General features: G+C 46.7%; 1 protein-coding gene and 1 pseudogene across 3 annotated transcripts in view; one reads left to right on the top strand and one right to left on the bottom strand.

The window, feature by feature from the left end:
* The window catches only part of LOC146177741 (DNA polymerase theta-like), a 159,225-nt gene that overhangs the window by 68,846 nt on the left and 71,900 nt on the right, over positions 1-18,479 (bottom strand). For all 3 annotated transcript variants that reach the window (XM_084580568.1, XM_084580571.1, XM_084580569.1), the window contains exons 13-15: positions 17,521-17,708; positions 8,210-8,495; positions 1,261-1,507 (exon numbers count right to left, since the gene is read on the bottom strand). In XM_084580568.1, coding sequence (XP_084436694.1) covers positions 1,261-1,507; positions 8,210-8,495; positions 17,521-17,708 — 721 coding nt within the window. The remainder of the gene's footprint in view (positions 1-1,260; positions 1,508-8,209; positions 8,496-17,520; positions 17,709-18,479) is intronic.
* Positions 7,609-7,755, top strand: LOC146177742 (U1 spliceosomal RNA; annotated as a pseudogene).

Below are 18,479 nucleotides of genomic sequence, written 5' to 3'. Positions count from 1 at the left end.
GGTCTTCCCTGCTCCCGATGCCGTCCGCAGTTACACCCAAGACACGATTGTCTGAACTAGTGCCGCCTGTAAAATTGTTTGCAGCCAACTTTCTGCCTCTCAGGAAGCTCAAAAAAGCCGTTATGACAGCCACCATCTTGACGTCCAATATATGCACCTGGCTCTCTAGTTTTTTGCTGTGGCTCTCATCCCATCGTGTCGGCCTAATTGAAAAGCTCTTGGCGCAGTACAAAGGACCTTACCATGTTGTTCACTAACTCACAGATGCTACTTACCAGATCGAACCATTGGTACCCACCTCCTTGCCACCCCCACCACCATCTGAGATCGACCATGTGACCCATCTCAAGTATTACCAGCCACCTTCTCCTTTCCCGCTGTAGCAAGCACCGGGATTGTGCTTTCAAGAAGGAGGTGTCAAGTGACGAAGAAGAATTGAGGGATTGTGCTGAGAGAAAACAATGCCGAAGTGTGCGCGGTTAACTGGGCAGTACTATATTTCTTGTTATGCTAGATGAGGCAGACTGGGTTAAATGGCCATATTAAGGCCCCCGTAACAATCGACAACTGCAGTCAGAAAGAGCACCATCAGCCCGTGTAAAGCCATGGAGGTGCTGCTCAAAACAACGTGACACTAACATAGGCATAGGAAGTCACACGTAGGACATAGTAACAATTGTCATGAACAGGAGCACATAAGCATGCTTTTATTCCAAGGGTTAAAATTTTAACAAGGTTGACGACTGGATAAGTTGGTACTGATTCATCACAAAGACACAGCCTAAAATTTAATTTTATAAATTTAATTTAAAAATTAAAATTTGAAGCACTAAGCCTGTTGGCCCTGAAAAGTACTGAGGCCATCGACGGTTTGATCTGACAGGAATGTGTGATCATGACGCCATGTAACAGAGGGGCATGCGTGAATCGCATGACCAATCCTGACCCCCGGTAGACAGTCATGAAAGCCAAAAGACTAGAACTGATGTCCCAAAAAGCTGGAAATGACATTGCACAAACAGGAAGTGACAGGCCGAAGACGCGCCCCACCCTGACTGGTTTGTATGCGACGACACTGTGCCAAGTGGTGTGATTCGAGCAGCCGGACAAGGTGGGAGCCCCTCGTGTTACCACAGATTAGTTACCACTAATGTTTCTCAGCTCGCTTTTTCCTCTTCTCATCTCTCGGCGCCGCTTTATGTGACGGCCGACTTTTGCCGTTATGGGCACAGCACCTTCCACAAACAGGCAGATTCTCACCTGCCCTGAAAGGGTCCTGCATTGCGCAGCGTAATGTCGAGCTCTGATGGCTCCACCTGCGCCAGCGCGGCAGGGTCGGCGAATCCCGCGTCGAAGACGAGACGTGCCAGGGGCCCATCAAGACTGGGCAAGGCCAGCAGCGGGCACAGCTCGGGCTGGACACCAAAGTGGAGCCGCGCCTGGAACTCGGCCACCAGCAGCTGCAGGTGACGCCAACCAAGGCGCTGGCACAGGACACACACCATACCTGCAGGGGGAGTCCTACAGACATCAGCCACCACCAGAAAGCACCCAGAGCTCTTTAATATTACCAGTTGCGAAACTTTCCACAGAGCCAATGTATAAAAAACGGTGGTTTTGATTGCTAAAAATTCAGATGTCTATAGACACCAATAGTGGCAACGCCTGCGGCCATTAAAGGAGATTGTTGATAAATACGCAACCACCGGGAAAATAAAATATGTTCAAGAGGTGCAGCAGAAAAAGTTATACAGTCGAACCTGGATATATCGAACTCGAAGGGGATCGCGAAAAAGTTCGATATATCGATAATTCGATATACAGAAATTGGCTTGTGGCGGCACTTACGATGCGAAAAAACGATACCGTATTTGCCGCGTAATCAGCCCACTCGCCTAATGAACCCTCTCTCCACTTTTGCACCAGAGAATATGAAAAAAAAAAATGCTTTAAGGCCAGCTCGCTCACATGCAAGCGATTGAGCGATCTCAGCGACGAGCGGCAGGGACAGAGCGAAAAATTTTCAACTTGTTGGAAATGCGTCCCGCTCGCCGCTCGAGCCACCGCGGCAGCTCAAAACAAGGATTCTGTGTCGCTGCGGCAGAAAATCGCGAGCGTTTTCGCTTGCATCACTCCGTTTCGGTTGTCGCATCCACAGCTCTTCTTGGCAGCGTGCCAAGATGTTGCGCAGCGATAACGCCAGGGCGCGTTTATCTTTTTATAGCTCCTCCCGTGGCCGGGAGTGAACTTGGCAGAGTGCCCGTGATGGCTTGATTGCACAAGTCCGGTTCGATTTATCACGCCGCGCTTGGTGCGGGCGTCATGATCGAAGCAGCTGACGGCGTGATTCATACATGCAAAAATAAATGGCTCCCGCCAAAAAAAAAAAAAAAAAAGCCTGCCGCTTCTTAACGTCCGCAGCCGCCATATCTTACGCTACGTCGCGCGTACAGCACAACGATAAGAAAGGATGACTCTCGCAAAAAAAAAAATCTGCCGCTTCTTAGCATCCGCAGGCGCCATAGCCACTTCCGCCGCCGCACGCACAGGGTTCGCAACACACGCTGGAGAAAGCGTCCGATGTCTGTCTGAAAACGGGCTGAGCTGGCTTGGTGCATGCGTTGCGCGTGCTGAAAGAGAGAGATAGCTCAGCAAAAGAATGGGCACACCCACGCACATGGCTTGCAAACGTCATGTGTTGGCGCGCGGGAAACGATAACTGCAGATGCGCGCGCCTTTGGCGAATGGGCGCGGCGCTGTCCAGAACTGTCCCTTCTCATTCCTTCCGCGCGTGGCTTGAAAACGTCACGCAGCAAACGGCCAAGAGTGATGCGATCGTCTTTGGGGAAGGTACACTTTCCAGTGCGTAGTGCGGAGTTCGATATATTGAATGACCGGCGAAATTGAGTTTGATATATGACACGGCTTCCATACTTTTACATGAGATTTTCAAGGGGATATTCCGTGAGTTCGATATAACCAAAATTCGATATATCCGGGTTCGATATAACCGGGTTCGACTGTATTAGATATAACAGCTGTAGAGGTAATTAAGGTGAATAAGAAGAAAGAAAAAAAGTAATTTCTGAAAGGCAATGATGGAATAGCAGAAAGCTTTTATTGACCGCTTCTAGATGGCACAACAATTCATAGGCACCCAAAAACTCGTACTAAAACTAATCCCTTTTTGAAGTGAAGTTTCCCAACTGGTATGATCCAAAAGCTCTGACGTAAACAGCACAAGGCAATAAATACAAACGTGGACGTTCGCAGACTATTGGAGAGTGGTTTTGTGTGGAAAGATCATGGCTTCCTATCCTGTCCAGGCCTTTGAAGATTTTTCTTGTGTCAAAATGCACGAATTAAGCTGTAGACTACCTGTTGCATGGCAATTGTTGCACACCCGCAGCGTAGCATTTTGCTCCAGGTTCCAGCTATGCTGTGATGACACTGTGTGCATATTTTGCAAATATAACTATACCTATGTCAGAGGGCACCCACGGGTAAGTGATATGAGAGGAATTGATAAAAACGAAGCCGCTGCAACAAAAGAAAATTTGCCTTAGTCAGATGATGCTGTGCTGTGAAAGCAGAAGTGAGAAGGAAAGCCAGGGAAGCAAAGATGACTGATGTCAAACAAGCAGTCACTGTATAAGCACCTTGAAAAAACATTTAGATGCAATTTGCTGCAGTTCGGCAAAAACTGTAATATACAAGAGACGTGAAAGAAAAAGAAATAGAAAGGCTTTATGAAAAGGCCTTGCAGATGAATGTGACATTAGAAAGAAAAGTAACACAAAAAAAAAATGACTCTACGATTATGCTTTCTGTTGATTTCACTTGAGTAGTGCGACTGTTGCATGCTTTTGTGGTGTGAGCAATGGAGCGTCCCACTAACATAAGCCAAACCCTCTTATATAACTTAATCTGGCTACTTCTTTCATCAGTGTGGCCATCTCAAGCAGCACACTCAATGCAACCAATCAGAAGCAGGAAAGTGTGCAGTGATCAGCAAATGCAAAGTGCACTCGAATCATTGCATGCTCTATGGTGACAACACAACATACGGTCCCATAACTGACGCCAGTCACGTTCACATGGCTGACCACTCGCACTGACGTCCCAACGGAGGGATGCATGACACAGCTCGTCACGTAGTTGGCACCGGTAACAATTTGGTACGCCACTGTCAAATGCTACTCAAGCTACACCGGGGAAAAAACAATAACTGTAAAATACACTGCCACTTCCTGCAGAATTAAGAAGTCTCACATGCAGTAGTTGCGCTCATTTGATGTAAGTGCGCACTTCAATGCCTGCAGGATCCAAGCCCATAAGGAAGAAGCATGAGCCACAAAGCAGGCACACTTTTCCCACAGTGCACCCACTTGGAGTGGTGGCCCTCTTACAAGAAAGCAGGTTAACATAGATGCGTTCATCTACCACATATTAAGATAGCTATGTCATTTACCCTAGTTTCCAGACACAGCTTTCCTCCTATAAGTGCCCAGTGTATGTTCACACCGAGATGAGAGGGCAGGTCATGAGTGGCTACAAATCTTCTGGGAGATTAGTTAAAGGGCTACTGAAACGGTGTCCATCGAATACCAGGAAAGCCAATGATACAAATCTAGATTTGTCTATCATTGTCCTGCGAAAAGCTTTCATCCAGCATGAGTAGCATCAGAGACATTGGCAATTCTCAAAGTTTTCCCTCTCTGCTCTATGTATTGGGAAAAGCGAGAGGAACAGATTGGTACCGTTCTCCGCCCACGAGTGCGTCACCAAGCCAATCCGGCTCAATCGTGTCCTTTCTTTTTGCCACTCGCTCCCTTGCCACAGCTTTACAGCTTTAAAGTAGAAGAGGCCGGACAAAGGGAACTAGATGGGCTGCTGTCTGCTGCCTGATGGGCACCACACCTACTTCGCTATGACCTTTGTCAAGGCAATGACAGGCCTTGGGACATCATGCATGCCTATTATGCAGCTCAGAGATGGAATTCGCACAAAAAACCAGCACCTGCGGTCACCGGCAGGCATGAGAATAGAAGATTTATGAAACAATTCTCAAATTATCAGCTAGCTTCTGAGGGCTTGTGTGGCATGTGTACTCTGTGGCACTTGCTCTACACAATGCAACAATTTGACATAGGCACGTTTTGAACCCCTTTTTTGAGTCCCTTCAAAGACAGAGGCACAAATGATGGAGCTCACAGCATCTGTTGCCTCCAAACTTCTGTTGGGACCCAATACAACGAGTAATACAGGGAACGTGGCAATGCAGGACAAAACAACTGTAGACTTCCAGTCGGTATAATAATAATAATAATAATTAGTTCACAAGAAGGGAAAAGTGCAGTATCTGCCACACTTGCTCTGTGGACACCTGAACTGGGAAGGGAGGAAGGTGGGAGTGAAAGTAGAAAGAAAAAAGGAGAGCCGTAGTGGAGGGCTACGGAGTAATTTTGACCACCTGGGGATATAAGAGTTAAAAACCAGCTCAGCAACACACAGGCAACAGTTCTCAATGATAGGACGTTGCTCAGAACTCACAGTGTAGTGTTTGTAAACTTCATGCAAGCACAAATCTGCACATGTTCACGGTGCAATACTGGTTGAAGTAAGCATCATGTTGATCTTTAGCACTAAGATATATCCTCTTTCCAAAGGAAGCCATCTTTGAAGTATGGCAAGCAGTCCTTGTAATTATGCTAGGCACATGCCACGGATACTGCAGATTTAGTGTCTGATCGCAACAATGTAATGCGGGACCTGAGACGGAGTGGCGGAGTAACTTAGCCGAAGCTCATGGACTGCAGGTGAACCAGCCAAATATCAGAGAGATGCCAATATATGTACAGGACACTGTCCCATAGCACACCCAATCCAATCTACACAATCAAAACCATAGCTAAAATACAACAAGCAACAATTGCTACAAAAAAAAATTGGGTGGGGGGATGGGGTAACGACTTTGAAGGTATGACGCCACAGTGTTAATGGCTCCCATTTTCAGCTCTCCTTGCAGACCCTCGTTGGCATAGATACCCTCTGCTATACTCGTTCAGCCACTTGCACTTTATTTGTGGTTCTATTATACCCATTAGTATACAGCTGCAAGGTACCGAGCTATGTGAAAGGCCAACGGACATAGACATAAATCCCTGCTTTAACAAAGCCGTATGAAGGTGCCTGCGTGGCCTACAGGAGTACTAGTGTGCCTAACTGGGGATCCAAGGGCCCTGGAATGCTGCATTTCGATGTCACCTGCCCACCTTAAAGGCGAAGCTCCAATTGGCCTGCCAACTCAGCCATGTCTATAGTACAGTAACGTCACGCAACCCAATGAACACATCACACATCGCCTGGCCACATCACCTGCCATGGCCATGACCATAATTTTTTTGAAGAATGGGGCCTTTAACACATTAAAAGGATGCTAAAAATGAACACTGTTGCTACATGCACTACACTGCCTGGTCAAGTGAATCCACTGGCAACAAGCTGTTACCCCTGCAAGCTGCTGTCAAGAAACTAAGAATTGTGCATTGTGTCACTACACGGCAAAGTTCAGTTCAGTTCAGTTCAGTCGTTCAGTCGTGTCCGACTCTTCGTGACCCTATGGACCATTTCACGCCATGCTTTCCGGTCTCTCACTCTCTTCCTAACATCACATAACTTCATCTGCAGTGCCTCGAGGATGCCATTTAACCATCGCGTTCGCTGCCTACCCCTTCTCCGGCGACCGTCAACCTTTCCCAACATCAAATCTTTCTCCAGCGACTCCTCTCTTCTCATCAGATGACCAAAGTAGCTGAGTTTTAACTTTAGAATTTGACCCTCCAATGAGCAGTCAGGGTTTATGGTCGACAATATCGACTGATTTGATCTTCTGGCAGTCCAAGGAACTCTCAAGAGTCTTCGCCAGCACTACAATTCAAACGCGTCAATTCTTCGGCGGTCAGCCTTTTTCACAGTCCAACTCTCGCATCCATACATCACAACTGGAAAGACCATAGCACGAGTTATACGGATCTTGGTTGGCAGACTAATGTCTCTGCTCTTTACTAGGCGGTCAAGGCTAACCATTGCTCTCTTTCCCAGAAGCAGGCGTCTCCTAATTTCATGGCTGCAGTCTCCTTCCGAGGTAATCTTGGAGCCCAAGAAGAGAAAATCTGTCACAGCTTCCACTTCTTGTCCATTGATGCTCCAGGACTTGATAGGGCAAGACGCCATGATCTTTGTCTTTTTGATGTTCAGTTTAAGCCCAAACTTCTCACTCTCTTCTTGTACGCGCATCGGAAGTCTCCTGAGTTCCACTTCACTTTCTGCCATTAAAGTGGTATCATCCGCATATCTAAGGTTGTTGATACGTTTTCCAGCAATCTTCACTCCATATGAAGACTCGTCCAGACCGGCCTTCCTCATGATGCACTCTGCATATAAGTTAAATAGGCAGGGCGACAGTATGCAGCCTTGCCTCACTCCTTTCTCAATCGGAAACCAATCGGTAAGACCATGCCCAGTTCTGACTGTGGCCTCTTGTCCTTCATACAGGTTCCTGAGGAGACAGATGAGGTGAATTGGAACTCCCATCTCCCAACAAGTATACTTACCTGGTGTTGGCAGATCGGTGATCATGAATACCGTCTGTTCGGGCTGAGGCTGGCCATTGCACTCCGGCTTTGCTGAAGCTCGCCACTACATCAAACTGGTGTAGCTGGGACACGTAATTTTTGGTCAAGTGAATCCACTGGCAACAAGCTGTTACCCCTGCAAGCTGCTGTCAAGAAACTAAGAATTGTGCATTGTGTCACTACAAGGCAAAGGCCTCCCCCATTTACTTCTCGCTAAGTGGGCCTGCCTTCTTGCCAACCAAGGCCGCACTACTGTTACACACAGCCGAGCATTTTGCGGTCAAGTGACTGGAAGCAAGTGATCCACATGCATACAACAGGATATGACAAAACTGCCCAGCCGAAGTAAAGTTCTCCTGTCAAAAAGTTGACTACCAGACTGAGGTTTCTCTCCTGCCCCTGCTCAATTCTGTGCTTTCAAGAATCTATTTTCTGCATCCTCTCTCTACCATGAGCACATAGTCGCTTTAGGCCTCGCAGAACACAAGGCTGGTCATGAACAGGCTGGTCATGAAGGAAAACAGTGAGGAAAGGGAAGGGACCGTGGTTTGTAGGCCAAAGTCTCTCCCTACCGGCAAAGGTGGCAGCGCCCTGTTGCAGCGACTGGAGCAGGCCCCGCGGGAGTGAAAACGCGTGAGCCACCTCGGCCAGGGGACGCTCGGAGGCCAGCCGCTCCAGGGCAAGCGCCAGGTAGAAGCGGCGACAACCATCCAGAATGCGGCCGGGTTGTGGGGTGCGTCCGGCAGCTGCCCGCGCTACACACGCCTCGTCAACGCCCACCAGGCCCGCGACACGGCGCTTGGCCGCCGACAGCCGCTCCCACAGCTCCTGGTAACGGCCCCAGTCCAGAGCACCCAGCTGCAAGCAAGAGTTGCAGGGCATCACACGACACTGCAACACCAGCTTAGCTTGGGTCATACTGCTGAAGTAAATCGATTTACCCAAAAAGAAAAAACTCCAGGGCTGCGCTTAAGTTAGCTAAAGTGCAGTAATGTGAAGGCACTTACCTTAATGCTGCTGAACAAGGCATTTGAACCCACAACCTTTTCAGGGACTCAAACCCAGGGCCTTCTTTGTGACTCGGACCCATAACCTTTACTGGAATCAACCCCTTGACCATCCTTGAACCCACAACATTTTATGGGGCTCAAACCCACAACTTTTCCTAGGACACGAGCCCACATCCTTTACTCGAACTCAAGCCCTTGACCATACTTTGAGACCCGAACCCTCTACCTTCTCTCTCCCTCTGAAGTTCATGTAGTCACGTTCTGATGACGTGCTCGGCTGACGCATTCTGTCAAAAGGCCCTCTGCACGCCACTCCAGAGGCAAGAAATGCATTCACATTAAAAGAGCCGACAGGAAACTGGGCTACCATTTGGCAGCACATAATGAAAATTGTGCACGTGCTGTTCTGAAAGTGGCCGTGTCTATTAACAGCTATGTAATGCTCCCACACATCAGTAGCTGGACAGGTCACTGTAGTAATACAGTATTAACCAGAGGGCCTCAAGCCAATATCCCCATGCAGGTCTCCCAAGGGCCAGACAGGGTAGCAGAGAAAGAAGCAGTCCACGGATGAAGTTAGCAAAAGCAGACAAAAATAGGACAAAAAGAGGTCAGCATATAAAGTCAAACCTGCATATTTTGAGCTCCAAGTGAATCCAACAAAACTTCGACACACTGACAATTCTATGAATAAAAAATGGCAGTAGATAATCTTATCTGCAAGCTAGAAGCAAGAAAATTTTTGGCAATACTTAAGGCCAACTGCAACAAAATTTTTCTTTTGCTGCGATATGTTTTACGTAGTTGGTGAATATTAGAACTAGGCATGTGCAAATATTGAAATTTTCGAATGTGAATCTAATACAAATATGAGAAAAAAAATGCCTTTAAATGTAGAATATCTGATCAGTGAATGAAATGAAAAATAAAAAACAGCAAACCAACCCTGTTTGTCTTGTTTATTTCATAATTCACACGATCTTTGCAAATAGAATTACAGTAGAATTGCACACAACTGCATATCCTACTAAAAATAAATTAGTATTCTGTACACTGTTTTTTTGTGCAGCAAGGACTGGCATGAAATCTGGTGGAGCTCTCATATCACTGGTGAATACAGTAAACGCGTTGGTTGTCTTCAAGGAACCAGAAAAAATGTTTGAATTAATAGAAAGCTCGAATTGTCTAATTGGCCTGAAAAAAACGCCGAAAACTGTTTGCATCCCGGTAGTTTTATCTCATAAACACCAGTACGATGGATATATCTGCATTTGAGACGAGACATGTTGTTAGTTGTGCTTCGCTCGTTATGAAGTTTTGTATGAAATTTGTTTTTTGTACAGTCATATGCTTGTTATATGTGTTTTTATTTATTTTTGCCACGGATGCCCCTCCTGCCTGGACCATGTATAAGTATGGTCTGCGGTACCTGCAAATATATAAATAAACCGAAGTAAGAATGACGCTTCTTCACAGTTCCATCAAGTGCATTTTGGCTTTGCACATACTGTCGGGAAGGCTCTCCTCAGAAATAGGGTGCCTCGATGTAGCGCGCCGCTGTACAGGGTGGAGACACCGCCTTCGACGGCGCCATGTTGGGGCAAGCTCAGATACGGCGGGCTATGGAGCGTCGGCCCGATTTCTTGTTCAGCACGCGCTTGCGCTAGCAGGCTCAACTGTGTACCGTTTTTACACACATACTCGCAATCCTGGGCGCTTTTTTGCTCGAAAAAAAAAATGTGAAAGCAACTACTGCTTGCTAGCATGCGTAGTTCTAAGAGGAAATTATCAAATTGCAGATGGTAAGCATTTACTCTTTCGCCGTCACGGATGTTCAAATGCGGTTATTTTGACGACTGGCTGTTTTATAAAGCAATGCATTTTGCACTGCCGGACATGAATGAGTTTATGAGGTGCATATCATTCAATTGCGTCTATTGCTATAGATCAACAACCATGTGTACATTTCAGGGAGCCGTATATCGAAAATAATTTGTATCGCAATGGCCCATCGTAAACAGTAGAAAAGACACAGCAAAAAACGATGCGTAAATCAACCTTTGACACGTGTCGCATGCTGATGCACACGGCCTTTTATTCCAAAACAATCCTCATTAAGGCTTTGAAGCTGATTTTAGATGCACGCCTAGGAGACATCTTTTAATAAAAGTTGGCGCCAGCTGGTTTTGCTGCCGTACCCATCATTCGATTTGTCTGGCTGACTTAGCCAACTGAAGTAAATGCGCGAGCGCATCGTCCCAAACCGCTCTAGCAGTCTGTTCATAAGCTTTGGGTATTCCGCGCAAAAATTTTTACACGCACTCAAACAATGTCGGGACAGCTGTTGACTTGAGGAGCTACCGTCCATACACTGTGTTTGCCCTCGAACTGGCGCTGAAATGAGATAGGCGACGAAACAGCCATTTTGCGTATTTTGTAGTGTGCACGCAAATGAATGAAATAATAAAAACATTATGGAAGCAATGCGATATTTACATGTACGATCGCAAAATTTTTCCATGGATGCCAAACCAGCGACAGCACTAATTCGGGTGTCAGGCGGTCAAATTTAGCTTCACCTAAATTTGGCTTAACCTCAGACGAGTACTTGCGGTGACAACAGGGTGTGAATATCGCCTCGCGATGCGTAATTATAATACAGGGAAGGAAAAGCTGCATTCGGGATGAACTGTTGTACTGCGCAAGAACCTTGCTTCCTCACGACCGCTTTCGCAAGATGATGCCGCTACACCTTCCAGCTCACGAGAGCAGTTTCTTTGAGACTTGTCGAGCTGCCAATCATATGCTTAAAACGACCTAATTTTCGTGAGAACCCAACTTTTTATATTATTGCGAATCTCAAAAACCTCGCGTAAAACTGCTCCTGTGTATAATTAAAAAAGAACGGCTTCAGGGGACCTGTTATCTCGGTTTCGCGAAATGTTGTACTAACGATAAGCCAACTTGCCAAATCCCGCGCGGCCAACTCACGGGGTGTTCTTTTTTTTTTTTTTTTTTCTTTTTGCGACCAAAATAATTGTTACAAACTGCGTCTCACTTCCTACTCTGTCGCGAGATGACATGCCATCCGTCGCTCTCCAATGTATTATTTCCCGAGAAGGACAGAGTAAATGTAATCTGTGTGAATCTGAAGCCTCGGCGGTTGCCACCAGCTTTCGAGATCGAGTGTAAAGGGGAGCGATCGAAAGGGCACAATGGTGCATTCCTTTGACAAATACCAGGCTCGACCTTCTCCACATGTTCTTGGTGCGGCTATGAACACAGAAAGGCAGATCCTCAACAACAAATATTATTGTGTGACACTATGCGTATGATACTAAAGTCGAGTGTCACTCACTGAAAGTTACACTAAATTTCCCCGAGTGACTACAACATAAGCAGACGCAATTGTCCATATATTTAGTTTATAAGCCCTCACGTACGCTGAAAATTTAAAATTTACACTTAAAAAAACACTGCGCTACTCCCGATGATTCGACCTGCTTCAACGTTGAAGAAGGCAGACCAAAATCTGTTGCGCACAATGCTAGATGGGGAAGCCAAAAACCGCACAAAGCTCGTGATTACAAGCAGATGGGTGAAGCGGCGTGAGATAATGTCATTCCAAACAGAAGTGCGTAACTGCGTTGGACGAGTACAAAAATATCTTTTAAAACGCTTTCGTATAAACAGATACAGACCGCAAGAAAGATGACACGCGCACATACGCAAGCGCTTGTGTGTGTTTGTCATCTTTTGAGTGGTCTGTGTCTGCGCTAGACTTTTTTACACAATTGAAATGCACCTATTCGCTCAAAAAAAAATTATGAATGCATAAAAGAAGCACAGGTATTGTGGCTTACTTTGCAGTCTTCAGGCTTCACTTTCACGTCCCATACATTTCTGTCTCTTATCCCATGAAGAACGAAAACATCTGGCTCCTTTTTTTTTTCTTTCTTTTTTTTTTGCTGAGCCAGCACACAATGGAACACAACAGCCTGGCATGCTAGTTTTCGCGACTGAACACAGTTCAATCGCCCAGCACCCAGCGCACAGCGCAACCGCTTCGGACACTCCGCAGCAACGGCCCGAAGCAACTTGCCCCAAGATGGCGAGCGCGGCGGCACGAGGCATGCCAAAGGGTGTCACCACCCTGTACGGCGGCGCTGGTATCGAGGCACCCTACTCAGAAAAGGGTGGGAGCGCCCCCTTTAGTACAAGACGGCCCCGTCGCGTTTTGAGGATGCTTCACTGCATACCTCATGAGCTCAAAGCATTGCGGTGAAGCGCACAGTGCGGGAGAAACCAAAAAGATGCCGGCAATCACTGTCTACACCGGCTCATCTTCTTTCTTACACAATAAAAGTTTCCTTCCTCTCCTTCTTAGTGATATCGATAACTTTTGGTCTATTCAGAAATTTTAGAATATTCCAATATTTCGAATACGAATACGAATCAAATAACAAACATATTCAATTCATATTCGGAATTGCAATATTCGCACGCCCCTATAAATTAAAACTAATCATAAGGAGGTTTATTCTTAGGAGAGTAGTCTCATAGTCACCACAATATTAAAGCCTCTGTAGCTGATGATGCGTGTACCTGGTGGTGGATTGCGGAGTTGAGCAGCTTAGCGGATATGGTGTATGGTTTGGTTTATGCGGTACAACGTCCCAAACTCAGGCTATGAGAGACGCCGTAGTGGAGGGCTACGGAAATTTTGGCCCCCGGGGGTCTTTGACATGCACCGACATCGCACAGCACACGGGTGCCTTGCTTTTCACCTCCACCGAAGAGCAGCCACTGTGACCGAGATCCGATTCCGCATCCATGAACTGAGCAGTCGTGCGCCCCAGCCAATGAGCTACCACGGCAGGCGGATATGATGTAGGAACGAGCACTTGCGATTCACCCTTAAGCCGAGCTGAGAATGAATGAATTAGAGACGGCATGCAAGTGAAAAGATGAAGGCTGAAATGTGACTTGGGGGTCCTAGATTGGTTATACAATGGCGAATGTCCTATAATTTCTGCCGCAATTACCGCACTGAAACACTGTGCAGCCGTTGGGAGCACCAATGCGCAAGGTGTGCAGGAACGCACGTATCGCATGCATTTTAAAAGTACAGTAAACATAAAAAAATATATACAAATTGTAGCCCAATGGTGTCTAGCCATTGGCGTTCGCAGTGCTGCAAATTCATGCGACCAATGTTTGCAACGCCCAAAATACCTGAATGTAGCATGCACCCACTCACTGGGGCTTCTACAAAGGAGGAGAAAGCCATCACAAAGTCCCAGAACTACAGTGCCCGAGGATAGAATTTTATTCATTTGTGCTTCATTGCTGGCTCTTAATAACGATCGGCCTTCCTCCAGTTTCACGAATTCCATATTTTGTTTTCAGTACTCTCTCTTGACATACCACTAGAAAAGGCTTGTCTATGGAATGAAGAATTTTGTAACAGTTAGCCTTTAAGCTCTGCCTTTAAGGGTATGATACAACAGCATTAATACATTAACAAATTAAACAGTTTCATATGCCCACCAAAGAGCATTGGGCATTGCACACTTCAGTCCTACAAGGACTAATATTCACCGCTTTTTAGCACAGCTGCAAACAATTTATAAACTGAAAATTGACTTCTTTGGTTACATAACTGATTGTAGAACAAGCCAGAAAGTTCATTGGCAGCATTTCGATAGCATGTACAGTTAAGCCTGGTTATAACGAACTTGTAAAATGTATGCAATTTTTCATTCCATCAAGGTTTTCGTTATATGCAGTTTTCGCGTGAAGACCCCAAAGGACCGTGCATAGCGAAAATTAGATTAACAAGTCATTGTAAGGGAAACCACCTTTAAACTGTTTACAGTAAATTGAATTATTCCAAGTTAGAAGCGGTGAAAAGTTTTGCGAGAGAGCGCAGCGCGACGACGGCAGCTAGAGCCAGCGGCGGCCGCCTCTACGTCCAGCGCAGATCGCGCAACGCGTCTGCGAGTGAGTGGGGTAAGAGTAATGGAGGAGGAATCAGTCTGGGGGAGAGCGCACGCGTTCGCTCCATCGCTGAGCGAGGAGGCACCTGCACCCACCAGCGTTGGCCTAGAAAACCCTCCGCCGGCGCACTACACTATTCCCGCCCCCGACGCGTGGGAACCCGCAAGCAACCGCGTGGCAGCGATGGATGCCGACTGCTTGCCCCATGTCTTGTTCTGTTAATTTTCGCTACTTCTGAGCTTGAACCAGCATTCTTAGATAAGAGTCCCTCATCAAAGAACTACCGTAGTGCCACGCTCCGAAAGTGAAAGCAACAAAGACTCCTGCATTTTTAACGTAAAAGTGCCATCAGCACTGAAATGTGGCGCGTACTATCAACTGCAGTCACTCGTTACTATTGTGATGTTCCTCCCACGTCATTTCATGTTTTACCGCCCTAAAACTTGCTGGGCTCTGCCAATTTCCAGTAATTCAGCACTAGCTAAGAGACGGCCGGCGCCACGAATTCGTTATATCAAGGTCAACCGCCACAACATGTTCGTTACATGGAGTTTAGAAATACACGCACTTCAATGGGGGCAGCATTGGGGGGAACTGGAAAAATTCCTAATATCGAGGAATTCGCTAAATGGAGGTTTGTTACATCGAGGTTTAACTGTAATATCTATTGGCCACTAACACTCAGTGGGCATGGTATGGAAAGAGTTAAAACCTAACACACTGTACTTATGGGGGGTCAGTATTAGTAGTTACTCCTCTTCGAATTCTGTTCAAGCGAAGAAGGTAGCGTGTCGTATTCGGGCAGCTTTAATGCAAGCGCCCTCGACTCTGCCCAGAAAGCTATTGCAAGATCGAAGGACTCCATATACTACTATCTGAAAGGCCTGCTCTGCTGAAGCTGATGTTTTTGCTTCTGCTGCTGGCCACCACTAGCTCCTTTCAACTACAGTAAAAGCTCGTTAATTCGAACTTCACGGGACCGGGAAAAAAGTTTGAATTATCTGATGTTCGAATTATCGAATGGCCTCGAAAAAACTGACAAGAACCATTTGTATTACTGTAAATGTACCGTATCAGTCGCGTAACAAACTCGCTCGTATAATGAACTCACCCAGCCCCAATTTGTGCCAACGAATCTGAAAAAAAAATATATATATATATAAGGCGTCAGTCGGTAGCGTGTCCTTCCATTTGGCGCCGTCACGGTCCACAACACATTTCTTGGCAGTGTACCAAGATGCTGCGCAGCGATAACGGCATGTTTATCTTTTGACTTTAGCTCCAGCAGAGTGGGGGGGAAGCGAACTTGGCAGCAAAGTGCCAGCGCTTGTCCGTTTGTGCAAGCCTCCTTTTCAGTACATTCGCTTTATCGTACTATGAGCGACTGGGGCGGGCGCCTCTACTGCCACTCTAATATATCGGAACGCGCGATAGCAGCAAGCGGCTTTTGAACGGTGCTAAAAGCGGCGTCATGATCGCAGCTGACTCGCGTGCTTCCGTTGACAATTGTTGGTTGAGAGAATGAATGGCTATCGCAAAAAAAAAAAAAAAAACATTTAACCCGTAGTGCCTGTCTGAGATCATTGCCTTTCATGGGGCGTTGGCTGGGACCGCGCCAACAGTACTTATCTCTATTTCCAAATTAACAGGATTAGAATTAACGAGTATTTAGTTCCGAGCTACGCTGCACAGAAAAAAAAGCAGGCAGCCGCCGCTGCCACGGCCATGCACTGACCTTGCCGCGGCCGCCGTCCCCTCTCTCCAACGCCGCCGGCTGCCGCGCCGGTCATGGCACCATTTAAGTTTTACCCATTTTTTCCATGGTTTTACCTGGTTCCATCTTCTGTCCCCATTTTGGACATGCGCAGCCTTTAACTATGCCTTCCGATCGCGGAGGTGTTTCTTTACTTTTCTTGGGGGCCGCGTGATGTGCGCCAAACCGCCCAGATGCGGCGGTGCGTAGTTCGAATTATCCATAGCAGAACCGACTTAGGTTCGAATTAACGGGCTTTCTTTTTCACAGATCTCTATGGAGCTCGGCCGGACCAAGTAGTGTATTTCGAATTATCAAAAAATTCGAATTATTGAGGTTCGAATTAACGAGCTTTCACTGTATTAGGTACACTATTAGGTGGCTGTTCAAACTTTTTCACACATACACATACCTATGTGCAGTGGTCGTTTTATAACGAGTTTTACTGTAAGGCAAACTCGTTTGCCAGCGCTAGGTCGAGGCTTGCAGGTAGCGTTTGCAAGGTAGGCGCTGGCTCGAACAACTGGTGCTCGTGTCTGATGCCTGCGCGCTGGCGCCAGGTCATCTTCATCTTTACAGTTTCTGTATTTATGTTGTCAGGCCCTTACTCTCCATTGACTTTCAGGGGACAGCTTTTCGATGATTTGTTTGTGTTAAGGAACAGCTCAGCCAATGTAATCTTTTGGCTGTTTGTTTCAGTCACTTGAGCCGTACTGAGGGCCCCATAAGAATGGTCAGCAATATTCACCAGATAAGGTCACACTGCAACTCAGTAATGCAAAAAAACTGCAACAACTACCACGTTAGACTGATGTACAAAATCAAATGCTATTCGTTATCTACCTAGTCCAATTGAGAGCTCTTCTGAATTCATATCACAACAACAGTTTCCAGTTCAACAACATTTTTCACGGGTTCCCTAAACTTCACTGTCACCGAAACTGACTGTGCAAACCGAGAGAGCTTGCCCAATTTCCTGCTTCATAGGCACTGAAGCTTTGGATTCCTGCAGGACCCCCACAGATTCAGGCTGGAGAGTTGCCAGATCACAGAACAGCTTCGATCATTACTCTGTGCAGCCTCTTGGCGAACGGTTCCACGGGTACCACGTGGTGCTTACCTGGGCGCCCAGGTGGGCCGGTGTCACCAGATACACGAGGTGCAGGTCAGTGTCAAGCGCCAGGCACCGGCGCGCACGCTCGATCTCCCCAACCATGGCCAGGGCATCATCCGGCGAAAGTCCTGAGGCAAGCACCGCTCGACCCAGCTGGCTCGGACGGTAACGTCTCCCCCCGCCATCCTCCCCAGCTGTAATGAGAGAGAGTTGCGACCAATGGCAGGATTCAAGAGCCCCATATTCTTCAAGAAATCATGCAGAAGGTTACACAGCAGAATCTAGGTGACAAGAAAGTGGTCAACACATATTTTGATGTCAAAGAGGAGATGGCGTGCAGTGTATAAAATTTCGACTGTTCCGAACAGCCTATCACACCCTCAAAGATTACACGAACACAAGAGGCACAACAGCACATGAAAGCAGTGTGGCCCGCAAATCACTGATGTCACGACTGCCAGTGATACAGCGTGCACTACAGGCACTAAATGGATGGCGCAATCATAAATGAATCCCTTCACCAGCAAAGACATCTGTGTGAATAAAATCCCCATGCTTCACTCTACATACTCTCTCCACTTTTGATAATGAGATGATGGCAAGAGGTACTGGAATCAACACACAGCACCTCCACGAAAACTGTCACGAAGACAGGGATTATTTACGTGAAAAGGTAAGAAGGCAGATACACAAAGTGAAGGGCTGATCTACCGCAAGTCCCAGCTAGAAGAAGTGCACGAGACTAAGTTCTTCGTCCATCAGGCGCCACCTGAAACCACCAGGTGGCAACATGAATATGTTTCGCAGCATTGTGAAATTTGTAAGACTGAGATGCCACTATATATCTGTTTAAGTTAACAAAACAATGACTTTTGGTAACAATGGTCAGGTGCACTGTATGCACTAGATGGTCTCAAAAACATCTTGATGCAATTCAAGCTCTTGAGTTTTGGTTTCAATGTGCT

Source organism: Amblyomma maculatum, chromosome 10, assembly GCF_055883805.1.
Source record: "Amblyomma maculatum isolate TAMU_Amacu chromosome 10, ASM5588380v1, whole genome shotgun sequence".
Classification (NCBI taxonomy): Eukaryota; Metazoa; Arthropoda; class Arachnida; order Ixodida; family Ixodidae; genus Amblyomma; species Amblyomma maculatum.
This window is presented reverse-complemented; position numbering and strand designations above follow the sequence as displayed.